This window comes from Gymnodraco acuticeps, unplaced genomic scaffold (assembly GCF_902827175.1).
Source record: "Gymnodraco acuticeps unplaced genomic scaffold, fGymAcu1.1, whole genome shotgun sequence".
Classification (NCBI taxonomy): domain Eukaryota; kingdom Metazoa; phylum Chordata; class Actinopteri; order Perciformes; family Bathydraconidae; genus Gymnodraco; species Gymnodraco acuticeps.
The window spans coordinates 628451-645045 of NW_022990567.1; the positions used below are offsets into that span (position 1 = coordinate 628451).

The 16595-nt window shown below is 38.5% G+C and overlaps 1 protein-coding gene across 1 annotated transcript; it reads right to left on the bottom strand.

Moving 5' to 3' along the window:
- Nucleotides 1-10096: 10096 nt before the first annotated feature.
- On the bottom strand, nt 10097-15316 carry LOC117553785 (extracellular calcium-sensing receptor-like). Its single transcript, XM_034227855.1, has 8 exons — nt 15195-15316; nt 14482-14776; nt 14105-14394; nt 13565-13860; nt 12051-12256; nt 11712-11933; nt 11075-11198; nt 10097-10998 (listed from the first exon to the last, which is right to left on the bottom strand). Exons 1-8 carry the CDS (start codon nt 15299-15301, stop codon nt 10097-10099), a joined length of 2442 nt encoding a protein of 813 aa, XP_034083746.1. The 5' UTR covers nt 15302-15316.
- Between the last annotated feature and the right edge of the window lie 1279 nt (nt 15317-16595).

Genomic DNA, 16595 nt, shown 5'->3' on the forward strand with positions numbered 1-16595 from the left:
GACAATGGTAGGGGAAACACTGGATAGTGTTTAATCAACGATAGGTTTTCCCCCCCTCAAAGGTGATTGGTTCACTGCATCGCAGGTAATATTGTGATTGGCTCTTGGGCCACATCAAAATTAGAGGCGTTGTCATCCTCTCATACTGACACCTGACACCACACATACACACGTAGGTAGAGCCGGGACGAAAGTAACACGGGACAAAAGTAACGGAGCGATTTTATCCGAGCCCAAACAACTTTGACCGGCCAAATTACGTCAGAATTATCAGCATTCAATACTTAACAGACCTACTAAATATCAGGTTTAACTGTAGGGAGTAGCTAGTGTTGTCACGATACCAACATTTTGGTTTCGATACCAAGTCAAGAATTGCGATTCCGATTATTTTTCGATATTTTTCTTAAAAAAAGGGAAACAGTCTTAAATGTAATTATTGTGCTTTATTTCACACCAGAACCCTAACACAAACTTTTAAACAATGAAAACAATAAATAAAATAAATGACAAGAATTCGTATTAAATAAAATTAATACATTTCTTACAGACAGTTCTCGTGGTGTCCGTAGGCTTGCCCTCACTGTCAGAGATATAGCTAAAATACTTCCAAATTTCGCTTCTGGCGTCTTTTTTGTCAACAAGCCGAGGCGCAGCGGCAGTTGCACTCCCACTTGCAGCCATGCTTCTCGCTTTCTCACATGCTCTGGCAGCTAGCGCGTTTTGCGTAGGCAGAAATGTACTTTAGGGTGGGCCTGTAAAAAATAGGGTGGGCCAGATTTTTCTTCTGCGCATCAGAAGCTAACAACAATCCCCGCCGGTACCGCGGTGGCAGATTACTTTCAGAATACTTTTGGAATACTTTCTTTTTCCATAACAGATGGGTATGTTTTGGTGTACAGGAGACACGTATTTTACAACATCTTGGTGTCATTCTGGACAGCTCTCTCATCTGCACCCACATAAAAAACATCACCCGGACTGCATTCTTTGTACTGTCTTAAAACCTTTCCTTAGAATAAGTTATGAATTATAAGGTGTCCTTGGGTGGTTTGAAAGGCGCCCCTAAATAGAATGAATCATCATTATTATTATTATTTATTATTATTATTATTATTATTATTATTATTATTATTATTATTATTATTATCTGAAACGATGTAATAACTTTTTTAACTTTTTCCAGTCACTTGCCCCATGCATTCAGCAGCAGCAGGCCATTCACTTTGATGTTATCCCGTTATAAATGTCATCATTTCGACAATAAAGAAATGCTACATAAACGTTATCTTGCACATTTTATCTAACCATCTCCGTTTCTAACTTTCGATATATTTTAAAAGATATCTCTCTCTCTCATCTGTGTGCGGGGGCGGGGCCTCACAGACACGCTGCATCTCTCTCTCTCGCTCACAGACATGCTGCAGCGCTGTGCAGTCAACACACTCTCACTCCATAATCGTCCAGGAGCGACGTTTGGTCAGGGTCCCGTGGCGTTCAGTTGTGACGCTCCTAGGCTCCTTCAGCTTCATAAAGGGACGCAAATAGCTTTCAACTGATTTCAATGTATTCCCATCTGCGGCGGGATTTGACGCTCATGGAAACACGGCATTCGTTTGTGTCGGCTGCCCTTAAAGATCAAATGCAAAGGTTTTTTTTATAATTGCCAGTAAAATCGAAATCATATAGCTACAACACTATCTAAGATATTGCAGTATTAAAATCGGAGATAATAGGTGTCTGGCAATGCGCAATATTTATTTTGTTCAACCCCCAACACCAAGTCCGACGATTTATTTTCTCAGCCACTCCTCCGCAAGATGGCGTCGCGTGACGTCACAGTGGCCAAACAAACAAACCTTCGCTTATCGCTCACAGCTGCTTCCGCCGATAGTACAACTTAGTTTCGTTATCATGTCTGATTCTGAGTAGACTATAGACTAAAAGCTTTAGGAATCCAAAATATAACATATAATAAGTACCCTGTATCAAGATTGATGCAAAACAAGTGACGTTTGACCTTTTTAGAGAGGTTTAGAAAAATAAAGTCCAGGCGGACTCACCACTGGGTAATTTGGGAACCATCACAACCAAACACAATGCTAACAGTGAGACTCTGAATTAGCCCCGAGCGAAAAATGCTAACCTATTACTGCACCGAAATCACTCCTAGCTCCCTTATTACTTATCCTAGCTCCACATCCAACACATTGTTTATGATCGTAAAGACACAGAATCTAACGGTGCCCACCTCTATAAGCACCCACTCGGCTGAAATAAATGAAAGCATGGCGGAGGGCTTTTTTGATGCATAGGCCTAATGAAGTGGTTAGAAGAATGTTGGATTTTCTAAGTGCTCACAGTCACTTTTAATTGCGCGGGGGGAATTTTTAATTGGGCCAGGAGGAATAATAGTGGATTTAATCCCTATCATAATGCATATTGTTCACACTTTTCCGTTATGAGTGGAGGAGCGATGAATGAGCTGCAGATAAACTATGCTAACAGTGAATTAATCCCGAGCGAAAAATGCTAACCTATTACTGCACCAAAATCACTCCTAGCGCCCTTATTACTTATCCTAGCTCCACATCCAACACATTGTTTATGATCGTAAAGACACAGAATCTAACGGTGCCCACCTCTATAAGCAATACAACTGCAATTCCGTTATCTGCGTTATCTGCTGTGCTCCGTGCGCTTTGAAATCTAATCAAAAGTTGTTTACCTCAATTCTTTGGCGTTTTCTGCATCGCCCGGCTCTTTCTTTCTTTCAGTGGTTTCTTGTGCTGAAATATGGAGGGGACGGCTCCGGGTTTCAGCCTCCGACATGCTATTAATGCTTCTCCACCAACAGACTTCATGATAGCAGGATCAACATCGTATGCATCACACGCGAAGTGGTCAGAACACAACTTGCTCCATTTTGTCGGTTGCCATCCAACACGATTCACTAAAAAAAATCTATTTTTTGCGGATGATTTGGTCTTTGGGAAATGCATGTAAAACTCTCCCAGATCCCGCACCGTTCGTACAACAAAAAGCACAACAATAACCCATGTTAAGGCGAGACACCCCAGGTGAATAGGGTAATTTTTTTTAACTTAAAGGTATCAGCTAGAAATGTCTCCAGTTAATTACTTACAATAAGGCAATTGTCTTTTGTATTACAAGTTTCTGAAATAGCATGTTTAAATATGCAAATTATCCATTATCTCATTAAATATGCACATATTTTAACACATTTCAGGAATCGAAATCTGAACTTTGGATATAGCCAGATTCAAAAGTCTTGTTTCATTTTGTAGTCATATTAGTATCTAAGGCTTTTACAGAAGGGATATTGGATATCTCTTTTTATCACTCCATAAATCAGAAAATACTGTCAACAGCCCTAAAATATCCATTTTCGCCATGTTTTTATGTATATAATGTTGTATAATTCAGGCTATGAATGATATATGGACAAACCCTTCTGTAAAAGCCTTCATAATATTGATAGGAATATAACTGGAAGGTTTGGTGAATGGACGTGCTACTGAAGTTGAAATTTCGAACTCAGAGTAGGAGAAAAAACTCATTTTGAGAAAACGACCTTTAAAGATTGCAGTGAGGCGCTAGCTAAACCCTCCTGTTCTTTGGATGACAGCTTGCGCATCGACGCACTCCGTGAAGGTATTTCATGTTCAGGGTCATTTTTTTTTATTTATAACCTTGCTTGTGCAAGTGACAATTGTTGTCGTCTTCTCTGTGAACGTTTTTTTCGCCGTTCTTTTTGCATTTTGAGATTTCAATTTCTAGCTGAAAGCTAACCAGGAAGTGTTTTAGCACACCACGTGACGCATCTGAACGAATCACGTTGTCATAAATTGACACCAGCCAATGAGATTTCGTTTCTTGGTTTAAGACCCCTTTGTGCTTTCACGATTGGTTGCTGATACAAAGGAAATGACCATATTTGGATCCGATGAGATTGTGCAGGAGAGACACAGCTTTCCAGCGATACCTCTGTTGACATGGTGCACACAGCGGTCGCGGTACTTTATGTTACGTTAGAATGCTAACTTTTGGTGAATTTAGGAGAAATCTACAGACGCAAATAGACAAACTATAGTAAAATAAACACTTAAATGTGTATTTTGTACGTTTTCCTTCCAAAACCCTGAAAGAAAACATGTTATGGAATCAAAATAGCACAAAATCTCAAATTGACCTGTACTTGAAAAAAGATGTTTTTGCCTGCCGTGTCTCGCCTTAATTCAGTTTTCTTTTCGAAAAACATGTGACCGAGACTGCCGAGTCGGGATATTTGGTCCAGAGACTGTTTGGCCACGTTTGGCCACGTCACGCGCGCGGAGGCTGCTGGGAATTACATGTCACAATTCAGACGGCTTTGGTTCGAGTTTTGGATCAATAAAAAGCTTTTTTTTGGGTGTATTATCTCGATTTAAATTTTAAAAAAAATACAGGCAGTCTTAAAAACAACATTTCTATAAAAATGTAGCATATTTGGAAGCTTTGCATTTGATCTTTAAAGGCAATGTGAGCGTCCATTCCTATTGGATAACGGAGAATTGTACACCCGGAAGTAAGTATTCCCCTCCTGTCGATTGATTTTACAGTGATATCTGCACTACTCATCGACTAAAAAACACCAGATTATCCTTAATTACACAACATTGATTGGTTTAAATTGTGTGCAATGCTTTTGTATTTTTCCCCCCTCGATTCTGAGAAACACTATTTTTTCGGAGTAAAGGATGGCAGAAGACACTACACTATCCAGAATCCCCAGCTATCGTTTAGGACTACACCATGTGCTCTGTTTGACAAACCCCGTGATTAGTTCTCAAGCTCTGTGATTGGTTGACCTCCAACTGCATTCCATTCATTCCAATGGCTGGCGTCTATGTCACGTGATCTTCAAATTTCTCCCTGCAAAAAAACAAAACATGGCCTAACTTTGTTTTATTCTCGGTGGAAAATGCCTATTTTAAAGTTAGTTTGACCATTAAAATGCGTTTTGATGACATTTGATGCGAGAAATATGAGTTGTTATTTCAGATTATGTGTGCAGTGGATGTACATGATCTTTAGTTTGCTAGTTATTACAAAGATTACTTCAGGAAATTGCGTCCATAGAATGTTTTCATTGTTACCAAGGTGGTTGCTAGGGACGCTGCTATCGATATTATTTCTGTTATGTTGTGTAACTGTTTAATGGTGTTATCTTTATTGCTACCCCCTTCCCCGTCAATGTATAGTGTTGGTCCACAGCGCAAACATATTAGTTTATAACAAAATCCGCATCTAAAGATACGTTATTTTCCCCTGTGCAATTCCAGTCTCACATCTCACAGCACATCGTCATTAACAAATACCGGAAACAGACCGAAAACATTTAAAAAAAATAATAATAATACTTTATTCCGAGTGTGCTTGCTTTTCTCTTTGAAAGTCATCACATAACGGCATTGTAATACACGGTTCGGCTGCATTAAATATTACATATCTGCCGTAGTTCTCTATTTATAGAGCCCTGATGAGAAGACTTCTAGACAAACATGAGGAACTGCCGCCAACACTGAAAACGTGACGTGGATCATAAATATATAAGCAATTAAACAACATCTTACATTTATTTTCACACAATACGTCTCCTTGCAGTATCAACACTAATTCGGCTGACTTTTATATTTGATCCAATTGGTAGATAGGCTGTATTTACACCATAAAGGTGCACAGCTGATATAAAGGGACACCTAGTGGTTAAAGCATGTTATTGAATTTCATTATTTTTATTATTAGATATTAATAGGATCCCTATAAAGTATATTCATTTCTCGTTATTATCTACTAATAGTTAATTAAAGACTGTATATAATGACTATTTTGCACATCCCTTTCAAGATTTTCTAAGGTTTATTGACATATCATATTCACAAACGGTGTAGTTATGCATTGAATGGAAAACTTGGCTCGCAGGTTCCTCAACAGTGAATTACAAGACCTCTATCAATATTTGTGCATACCTCCAGCAATGTTAACTATGTTGAAGCACTTATTTTAACTGATATTATACATATGTATTATACTCTTATAAGATGTATTTAATCTCCGACCTGGTCAGGTATTGAACAATCAATAAATAAAGAACACAGAATTGTTAAATATAATGCACAGAATTTGTGTGATTATACTAAATGATGTAAATAAACATCACTGCATATTTACAACTGTTACACATGCTGATGTAACGCAAATGTTTCCAACTTGGGATCAATAACGTATATCTTATCTTAAGCTGATCGATGGCTACTGCCATATTTGCATAATTTGCCTCTGAACCTTGACAAGTGCATGTTTCAGGCTTATCAATTAATGTAATGTAATGTTATCAATTAACAACAGGAGGGGTCACAAACATAAGACCAGCTGTTAAATAAAGCTCTTCTGACCTTAGGTGGCATGTGGGTATATATATTAATGCTGCCCATTATGGGCACAAGCAATTTTCACCCATTTATTAATTATATGTTTTACATTTGAGTGTTTCCTATCCCCTAAACCTCCAGGGATGTACACAGTTTAATACTGGCAACTTCTTATTATGGGAAATACGAAAACGTATTTTAAAACTACAACTCCCAGTAGAGACGTGCCATAGATAGAGAACATGTTGCGAAACACAATAGCCAGCATGTGTAGTTCTTGGGACGGGGTGGGGGAGGGGGGGACGGGGTGGACCCGTTCAAATCCAGTTTTGGACAGTCTTCCGAGGTTCCATCCCATTTCAAGTGCTGTTCGACGCTCGGCGTAACCCTCGGAGCACACTCTCCAATCACAGAGCTTCAGGACTATCACGGGGTTTGTCAAGCGAAGCGGAGAGAATACTTACTTCCCGGTGTAATATTCTCTAAAGCAAATGAGCTGCTCCGACCCTCGGTCCTGACGGACTCCAACTTGTGTTTATTAATCAAACAAAAAATAAACACAAGGATAATTATGTGTTATTGTTGAGTAAATGGAGAATTACACAGGGGGGAATAATGTAGGCTATCTATGCCACCATTTTAGATGCAGATTTTGTTAAACTAATACGTTTGCGCTGTGGACCAACACTATTGACGGGGAAGGGGGTAGCAATAAAGATAACACCAGCAGTTACACAACATAACAGAAATAATATCGATAGCAGCGTCCCTAGCAACAAGTAACAAGTAGTTAATAATAATAAAAGACATTAAGAAAAAGGCATTTTAAACAGTCATTAAAAAGCAACACAATCTACCTGCATTGCATTACTCTAAACGTGTAATAACCATAGGGTAATAACGTGCTTTAAGGTGGTTTGGGTTAAAAAGCTGTCAAGTTTACAGTGTTAACAAAATAAAATATACTGCTGTTTCTGGTTTAGTTTACGACGGATATATTTAGTTATTGTTTTAATATTTGTAACACAAAAGCGATGGAAAAAACCCACAGCAACACAGAAAAGATGGTCTTAACATGACCCAGCGGTCTAGTTAATAAAAAACAATAATATCAAAACAAAATATTACTACTAACTTTATTGTGAAATTCAAACTGAACGGTAAAAGAATAGTTTCCGGTCTATTCTGAGCCCGATCTCTGTAGATAAATAAAAGTAAAGAACTAGACAGATGTGTAATATATTTAATGCAGCCGAACCATTTATTACAATGCATTCATGTGATGACTTTCAAAGAGTAAAGCAAGCACTGCTGAATAAAGTATGATTTTATCTTCTACAAAACTTTTTATATGGAATGCAGTTGAAGGTCAACCAATCACAGAGCTTGAGAACTAATCACGGGGTTTGTCAAACAGAGCACATGGTGTAGTCCAAACAATAGCTGGGGATTCTGGGTAGTGTAGTGTCTTCTGTCATCCTTTACTCCGAAAAAATATTTGTTTCTCCGAATCGAAGGGGAAAAATACAAAAGCATTGCACACAATTTAAACCAATCAATGTTGTGTAATTAACAAGGATAATCTGGTGTTTTTTAGTCGATGAGTAGTGCAGATATCACTGTAAAATCAATCGACAGTAAGGGGAATACTTACTTCCGGGTGTACAATTCTCCGTTATCCAATGGGAATGGACGCTCACATTGCCTTTAAGGGCAGCCGACACAAACGAATGCCGTGCTTCCATGAGCGTCAAAACCCGCCGCAGATGGGAATAAATTGCAATCAGTTGAAAGCTATTTGCGTCCCTTTATGAAGCTGAAGGAGCCTAGGAGCGTCACAACTGCACGCCACGGGACCCTGACCAAAAGTCGCTCCTGGACGATTATGGAGTGAAAGTGTGTTGGTGCAGTCACTGCAGTACACACAGTTCTGCCGGTAATGAATATTACATTTTGTGAGGAAACTTTTCCACCAATAATTCCAATAAGTATTCCAAAATGTATTCACTTCAGGTTTACGAAAGTAACTGTAATCAGATTACTCGTTTTTCAAATGTAACGCCAGCTGAATACACTTGATTTTTGTATTCTGAATACGTAACGCCGTTACATGTATTCCGTTACAACCCAACCCTGTGTATATCTCTCCGGACTGTCCACCAGCCGATGAAAAACACCCACCTCTCCGCCTCTTCCAAGGGACGAGGGAACCGTGCGGCAGAGTTTCCGTTAACATTTTTTTTTCTTCTGACAGCCCAGCAGCAGGAGAGGTGGGGAGATGGAGACGCGGGGAGAGGGAGGCGGGGCTATGTCATCGTTATCAGAAATGATCGTATAGAGATCGCTGCTAGATGAGGGCAGTGGGGGCTCTTCTTGGAGTCTGGCTTTTAAAAAAAAAAAAAAGTTCATTAGTGAACTTTGAGCCATCATTTATTTTGCAGGCAGCTCTCTGCCTCTCTCACGTTATTATGGCGCGCGCCGGAACCAAAAATCAGTTTTTACCGTACATGAGTAGCCTACGGTTCAGAGGATAAAGCACATACAACATTAATTAAACTCGATATTTGTTCACTTGAATTTCACTTTGAATTATTGGATATTCTCAATGGGTGAATACATTTTTTTATAATAATAATAATAAAATAATAAAAAAAATAATAATTAAAAGATTAATTTTAATTTTAAATGACACCGAAGGTTTCTCAGGGTGGGCCAATGAGTAAACTGGGTGGGCCTGGGCCCACCCTGGCCCTATGGTGGCTACGCCACGGAAGCAGGACCTCAGGCAAGGACAAATTGTAGTATACATACTGACCCCATAAAGGCCAATACATATTTGGTTTAACCAATCACAACGAAAAACAATTGCATAGGTGAAGACTACACAGAGAGCTCGTGTAAAATGTGTTTGGAGATTGACTATTAATAATGTGATTAATTATTAAATTCATTTCAAACTATAGTATTAAAAGGTTTTTAAGTGTCTATTACTAAGAATGGAATAATTCCAGGTTACTTTTGAGAATATACATTAAAGGGTGATACAAAATGTACTTAATGAAATTCCATTTGAACAATTGCATTTTATTTTAATTGTTGCCTTTTAAGACTCAGATGATTCAGAAATATCAGATTTATTTTAGACCAAACAAACCCAGACCTACCACCTACGGGTGGCTACATCATATTGTAAAGCTAATGTGAATTGTGTAATGGTGCGTATGCTTATGTGTCCCAAAAGATGCAATCTATGAAAATTCTTATATTTTAAATATAATAATAAGAATATTCAAAACACATTTTAAGAACTTGTTGAAGGATTTGTGGACTATGGGATGTTGTATTTTCCTCTTTGGCAATAATGTTATAGCAATTCAGCCAGCTTTTCTTCTAATTATGCAGTATTTAATATTTTTTGGGAAATGTTTATCAAGTACCACACACGGTCTGAATGTTGACTTTATTTATTCACTTTATTTGATATTTTCAGTAACTGATCAAAATGTATTGTAAAATAGGGTATTATTAGTAAATTCACAAAATGACATTACAATTAGTAAAATATTGAGCATAAAAGAAACTCCAATATGAATATTTAAATCAACAAGGATAGCATATTTGAATGTGCACAGTATAAGCTTTATAAAGCCATCTACAGTTTTCTACAAACCCCTGCTCATTAAATGTTTCTTGGTGTTTTTCTCTGGCTTAAACAAAATAATAAAACATTTTGGAGCGAATATACACGTAATTAGTCCAAAACTGGAGGCCAGAATGGCAAATATCTCCACAGCCACAGTATATTTCCCAGGAGAGCTGACATATGCTGGGATAAATGTGATCCAGACTGCACAGAATATCAACATGCTGAATGTGATAAGCTTGGCTTCATTAAAGTTATTAGGTAGTTTCCGAGCTAGGACAGCTAACACAAAGCAAAAGACAGCCAGTAAGCCTATATAGCCAAGTACAGCCCAGAACCCCAAAGCTGATCCTAATGCACACTCCAGGATGATTCTCTCCTTGTATGTCGTGAGGTTTTTCATCGGAAAGGGGGGACTAAGAACTAACCAAATAGTACATATCAAAACTTGAATAAACGTGAAAGACACTACAGTCAATCTTTGCTGTGAAGGCCCAAACCATTTCATCAAATTACTACCTGGTAGTGTAGCTCTGAAGGCCGTCAGAACTACTATAGTTTTTCCAAGAACACAAGACATGCAGAGGACGAATGTGATCCCAAACGCTGTGTGGCGCAGCATGCAGGACCACTCCGAGGGTGCTCCAATGAACGTTAATGAACATAAGAAACATAGAGTCAGGGAGAAGAGCAGCAAGAAGCTCAGCTCAGAGTTGTTGGCCCTGACAATTGGTGAGCTCCTGTGACGATAGAACACAGCCGCTGTTATAATGGTGAGACAGGCACCACCGATTGAAAAAGCAGCCAAGACGATTCCAAGGGCCTCGTTGAAGGAAAGAAACTCTACAGGTTTGGGAAGACACAAATCTCTCTCTGCATTAGGCCAGAATTCCTTGGGACAAGGGAAACAATCAAAGGAATCTGAAAAAAAGAAAATACCTTTAAGCAGTTGGAATTTATATTTTATGTTGTAGACATACATTAGAAAAACAAATACCTGTAGTATTGCTAATCTCTCCCTCGGGACACGATGTACAGTCATAACAGCAGATGGGTTTTCCTTTCTGAAGCACTTTACGAGTTCCTGAAGGACAGCTGTCAGTGCACACTGACACAGGCACCTGTCACATATATACAAATTAACTCACATGTAGACAGGTGTGCTCTGAAGCTAAAATTATAAAAGGATAGATTCATGTTTTTTTCTTCACAATGTTTTTCTTTGTGTCTTTTACATTTTTGTATTGTCAACCACACTGCCAAGGCGATACAATCCAGGTTTTGTGAGAAAAATAATCAGCTAAATCTAAAGTAAGTTTCAGCAGTCTGAAATTGATTATCTTGTCTAGATAAAAGTATTTTATACAACACCTTTAATTGTGTCACTTTTCTCCACTCCATAAAAAGTGCTAAATATGTATTTTCAATAATAAACATAACTTTCATACTAAAAATACTCTCTCATTATTTGTAACATTGGAATTTGTATGAGGTACCCTCATAATATTTATGGTCAGAATAAACAATTTCAGAGACCTTAAACTCTTTATAAAAATGAAAGACACTATATAGGCCCACCCTTTGAGATGATATGAAAATGTAGCATGTTAATTTATTGCTTTGGGGCTCCTCACCTGTGTGCCACCCTCCACCCAGGTGAGGTTCCTGTTGATAAGGAACTCCTGGCCCACCGGCAGTGATGAATCGTATTGCCCCACAGTCACCAACTCAATGCTGCCACTCTCATTTCTTTGCCAGTTTACCAGCTCATATGTGGCCACAGGATCCCCGTTGGCATCAAATGACACATCATAACCATTTTGGGAAAAATTAACTTTTTTTAGCTGATTAAGAACCTAGGGATGAAATAAAGGAAGACAGTGAAGGGGATAAAATAAATTATTTAAAAGTTAAGAGCATTCATTTGATAACATAGACGTGCAGCTTAAAAGAACATCATTATTTTGATTGACCTCTTTGGCTTCTAGCTTAGTGAACTTATCACACTGTGTAGTAGAATCTGTTTGCTGACACACTGCGTTATGAATGGCATGCGCTATTGCATAGACAGCCTTGTACGCCATGTTAGTGACTCGAAGTTGAGATGTGTCAGTGTATGAGCTCTGGAGCGTCTTTATATCTTCAGTTCCATCACACACACTCCTGTCTGTGGCTTCACCTAAAAACACAGAGACAGAGGGAGGTGATGATTACATACATTCATTCTTATGTTTGTATTGTGTTATTTAACCTGCCAAACAAGCATTGCAAAAATAAACTTCTTTAGTGTTGAGATTTATTCTTATAACATGCTTACTTTACATCAAATTTCATGCAAGCTGACATGTCTATCTGTATTTATTTATTTTCAGTAATACTGACTTGTATGCTATAATGATGCATGATGGACACTAGAACCAGCAGTACAGGATCATCAGAAACCCTTATCACACTAGAAATACACTTTCTGCCCTCTGCTGTCTGGTAGACGGTAACACACTAACAGGCCGACACAGCTTGATTCAACTAGCAATAAGACTGCTGAACTCTTGAAGTCAGGACTTTGATACAGTCCCTCCACATTTAAATACTAGTACTTTAACTCATCTACATTATGTATGTACATATACCGTGCATTTATTACTTCTCATAAAGCATACATTTACTACATTCCTGTTTAGACTTCATCTTCTTTATTTTACAATTACTGAAAACCTGTCAACAAATATATTCCACATTTTATATATGTTTTATTTTACATATATTTTAACTCTGCACTATATGTTTTAGATAAGCAGGATTAGCAGACAGGGTTTTGTCTTTAAGAGGCGGATCAATTCAGGGAGCTTCACTTATATAATACTTATATTATAATAATAATACGATATAAAAAAGTATATATCTTCCAGTTTGTGTTTCAGACAGAGACATTAAAGTTGACTTTGACTGCTAACACAATCAAGACACTACCGTGAGTGTCATGTATGTTTAAAATTGCCAGAACTTTCTCCCTTTGTACCAGCCTGCAGTTGAATGCTTCCTCTCAGAAAATGGTGAGCAATGGGGAGTCAGCCAATTTTTTTCCCAGCATTTATTTTATGACCATTTTTAAGGGAGACTTTCCCTAAATTGTTGTGCATTGAGGAATAAATAGCTTTCAACTAAACAAATAAACAGTCTGGAATCACTACATAATAGCCCAAGTAGAATAATGTACATGTATGTTATTTACAATATATTAGACAGCATTGTTAATAAACATGACCTCAACATCACATTGTGAGATCATTCACCGAGATGCACCTTATGTCCGCCTCATGTATTTCATTACAAATATTAGATTTTCCTTTCAGTCCAAATCTGGGGTTTGGTCTTTAACAGGCTGATCAATTCAGGGAGCTTCACTTTGACAGAAAATTAAAAAAACTAACACAATCAAGACACTACCGTGAGTGTCATGTGTTTAAAATTGGCACAACTTTCTCACTTTTTACCAGCCTGCAGTTGAATGCTTCCTCCCAAAACATGGTAAGCAATGGGGATTCAGACACTTTAGAGGGAGAGAGATCCAGCAGGAAGTCCCTCAGACCTGGGATGACAGATTTTTCAATGCCAAATCCGATGGCTCCAGCACAGAAGCTGAACCTCAGCATGTCTGGGTCGGTCACCCAGGACTCACTACCTATCCACTGGCGAGGTGGAGAAGGCTTGCGTGACAGCTCCTCCAGCAGAATCCTCATATCTCCAGTGGAAGTAAATGCCACAACAACCTTAGCCGTTGACCTGGAGGGACGTTCAATGGGATATAAAAACAATAGTTATATTATATGATTAATATTGTATATTATAACAATACAAGTCATAAGTTTGAAGAAAAACAAAACATAAGAGATGATAAAAAGATATATTGGCACATTTCCTGATGTAATAAAAACATGTTCCATCACTCATAGAACTTGTTTTGGTTTTCTCTGCAGAAGGTCAGTTTCAGCACAGGGAACTAAAGGAGAATCAGTGATATAGAAACCTGCAGATAACGTCAGCTACTCTCTGGATCCGGCTACGTGGGTGGGTCCGATCGAAAGACTCTGAGTATTCCACACATATCCCCTCTTTACGTGCTGCATATAGGAAAGAGGCCATGCCATTGTTGCCATAGTCAGAATCAGACCGGACAGCACCTATCCAAGTCCAGCCAAAGTGTTTTACCAGCTTGGCCAGCGCGTCAGCCTGGAATTGATCACTCGGGATTGTTCTGAAGAAACTCGGGTAGTGCTGCTTATCAGACAGGCATGCACATGTGGCAAAGTGGCTCACCTAAAGCAAACAACAGTTGTTTAACGGGACGGAGGCAAAACAAGCAATGCACTCAAACACAGTTTGCAATAAATTCTTAATATTTACTTGAGGTATGTTGAAGGGCCCGATGACACGCAACATACTGATGGAAGGCGTGGACCCAGACTCACCAACGACGGCCATCACCATACCAGACTGCAAGCATTTGTCGCCGGTGTTAAACACCGGCTCCAGTCCCCCTGAAAGCTGAAATGCAACTTGCACCGCCACGGACACAGAGGCACATGAGTCGTAGATCTCATAACCAAGCTTGATCCCCGGAAGCAGCTCCGTGCTGTTGTTAATCTGCTCGATGGCGAAGACCATTGCACGAGAGAAGCGCAGTTCACGGGAGTCGATGCTGCACACAGACATCGGTGTTAATGTTAAAACTTTAAGATTTAAAAATAATACGTGATAGACTACAAGATGACTGACATTCAAATATATGGTCTGGATAATAAGGAACAGCTTCTCTTTAGGCTTTATGTGAACCAATTAAATACACATAAAATAAACGTGTCAAAATCCCAAACACTTGAAATCCAAAATTCACAATAACTTTGCTGAATTGATTCAATGGTCAATTTAATCCTAAATTACACATATCTCTCTTTTAAAATTTTGAAATGTATATACATCAGTTAAACTATACATTTTGATGAAAGAGAAAACAAATCCACATTTTGTTATATACAACTATGGCAACACAAATTCACAATATGAACATCAATATACTGTATATCCCCACAGTCTAGCCACAATCTCCCTGTACTAACCTCCCTGTGCAGCTTAGTGGCTCGGGCATGGTGGTGTAGTTATGCTTCACTGTGTGCATGTAATAGTGAATGGAGAAAACACCCCCAATGACATAGTCACCGTCCATAGAGAATGCAGGTTGACGAGTGGTACCTTGTAGCTTACATGTAACAGATGAAGCTTCAGAGCCATCCCCATAACTATTCAAAACAACAGCTGAGTTCAGCTCACACAAACTTATAGACAGTATCAGACCAATAAGAGACATCTCTATCATTAACTGTCGTCAAGCTGGCAAACTGTACTGTGTGTTCTCAATGGTTTATAAAGATTTCCAGACTATGCTTCCCTCCTTCTACCATACGTCACTGCGCTGCCATGCCCAGTGCTGACAAGATGTATTTATTTTATTTTATATTTTATATGTAACTTTTCTTCAAATAATCATCATTGACAAAGTCATGCTGTTTGGATGGATGCCCAAATACCCTGATCTAAAGCCATCACAGCAGAACTGGCCCTGACAAGCCAGACATGTCATTAAATGGCCAATATACTATACATGTTTTATATTTTTTTTAGGTTCAGTATTTGATTTTCAGAAAAGGAGGTGGGGGGAATATTAGAAATAGTCTTGTTTCATGTATGTTTTTTTGCTCATTGCTCCCCATCTTTTTTAGGCTTTATGTGTCTTCTAAAAAAAAAGCAAAAATGACAAGACAAGTCTTGTCCGAGAATCTTGTGTCTTATTTAGCGGTTTCAGAACAACGTTGTTTGTTATGGGGTGCAGTGTGTCCAGAGTGCTGAAACCATAGACTGTAGCCTATATATAAAGGCTGAAACAGAGCAGCGGAGAACCAATTGTCTGCCCATGGCAAGATATTAGCTAGTGCTAAAAAATGTTTTATTAAATTACAGAGAACAAGTTTTGTGATATAGTAAATGTTTGAGCTGCACCTGTTGATTCAGCTTTAGCATCTAACTCTACACTAGGGCTGTCCCGAATACCATTTTTCGGGCTCCAGATATTCGGTAGTAATCAGCAGCGAATATTCGAATATTCGGTGCGTTTTTTTTTTTTTAATAACATTTTTTTCATAACACGCTCCGAGACACCTGACAACACGCTGTTAAGTAGAAGCGCAGAAAGAGCATACTATTACGATTTATATTTATTTATTGTCTCAGTACTCGCATACATTAAAACTAAATGTGTCCTCTGCATTTAACCTAGCCGCAGTGCACCGCCCGGGGACCAAATCCGGTTCCAAATTCCGTCTATAACGTTTTACAACCTGAAGATACAAAACACATATTTCTGTTATAACAACAATACTTTTAATAACATAGCCGTAACAGTAGGCCTAACAGTGTAATACTTGTTACCGATACAGTAAACAGTATTTAAATAAATGAATAAT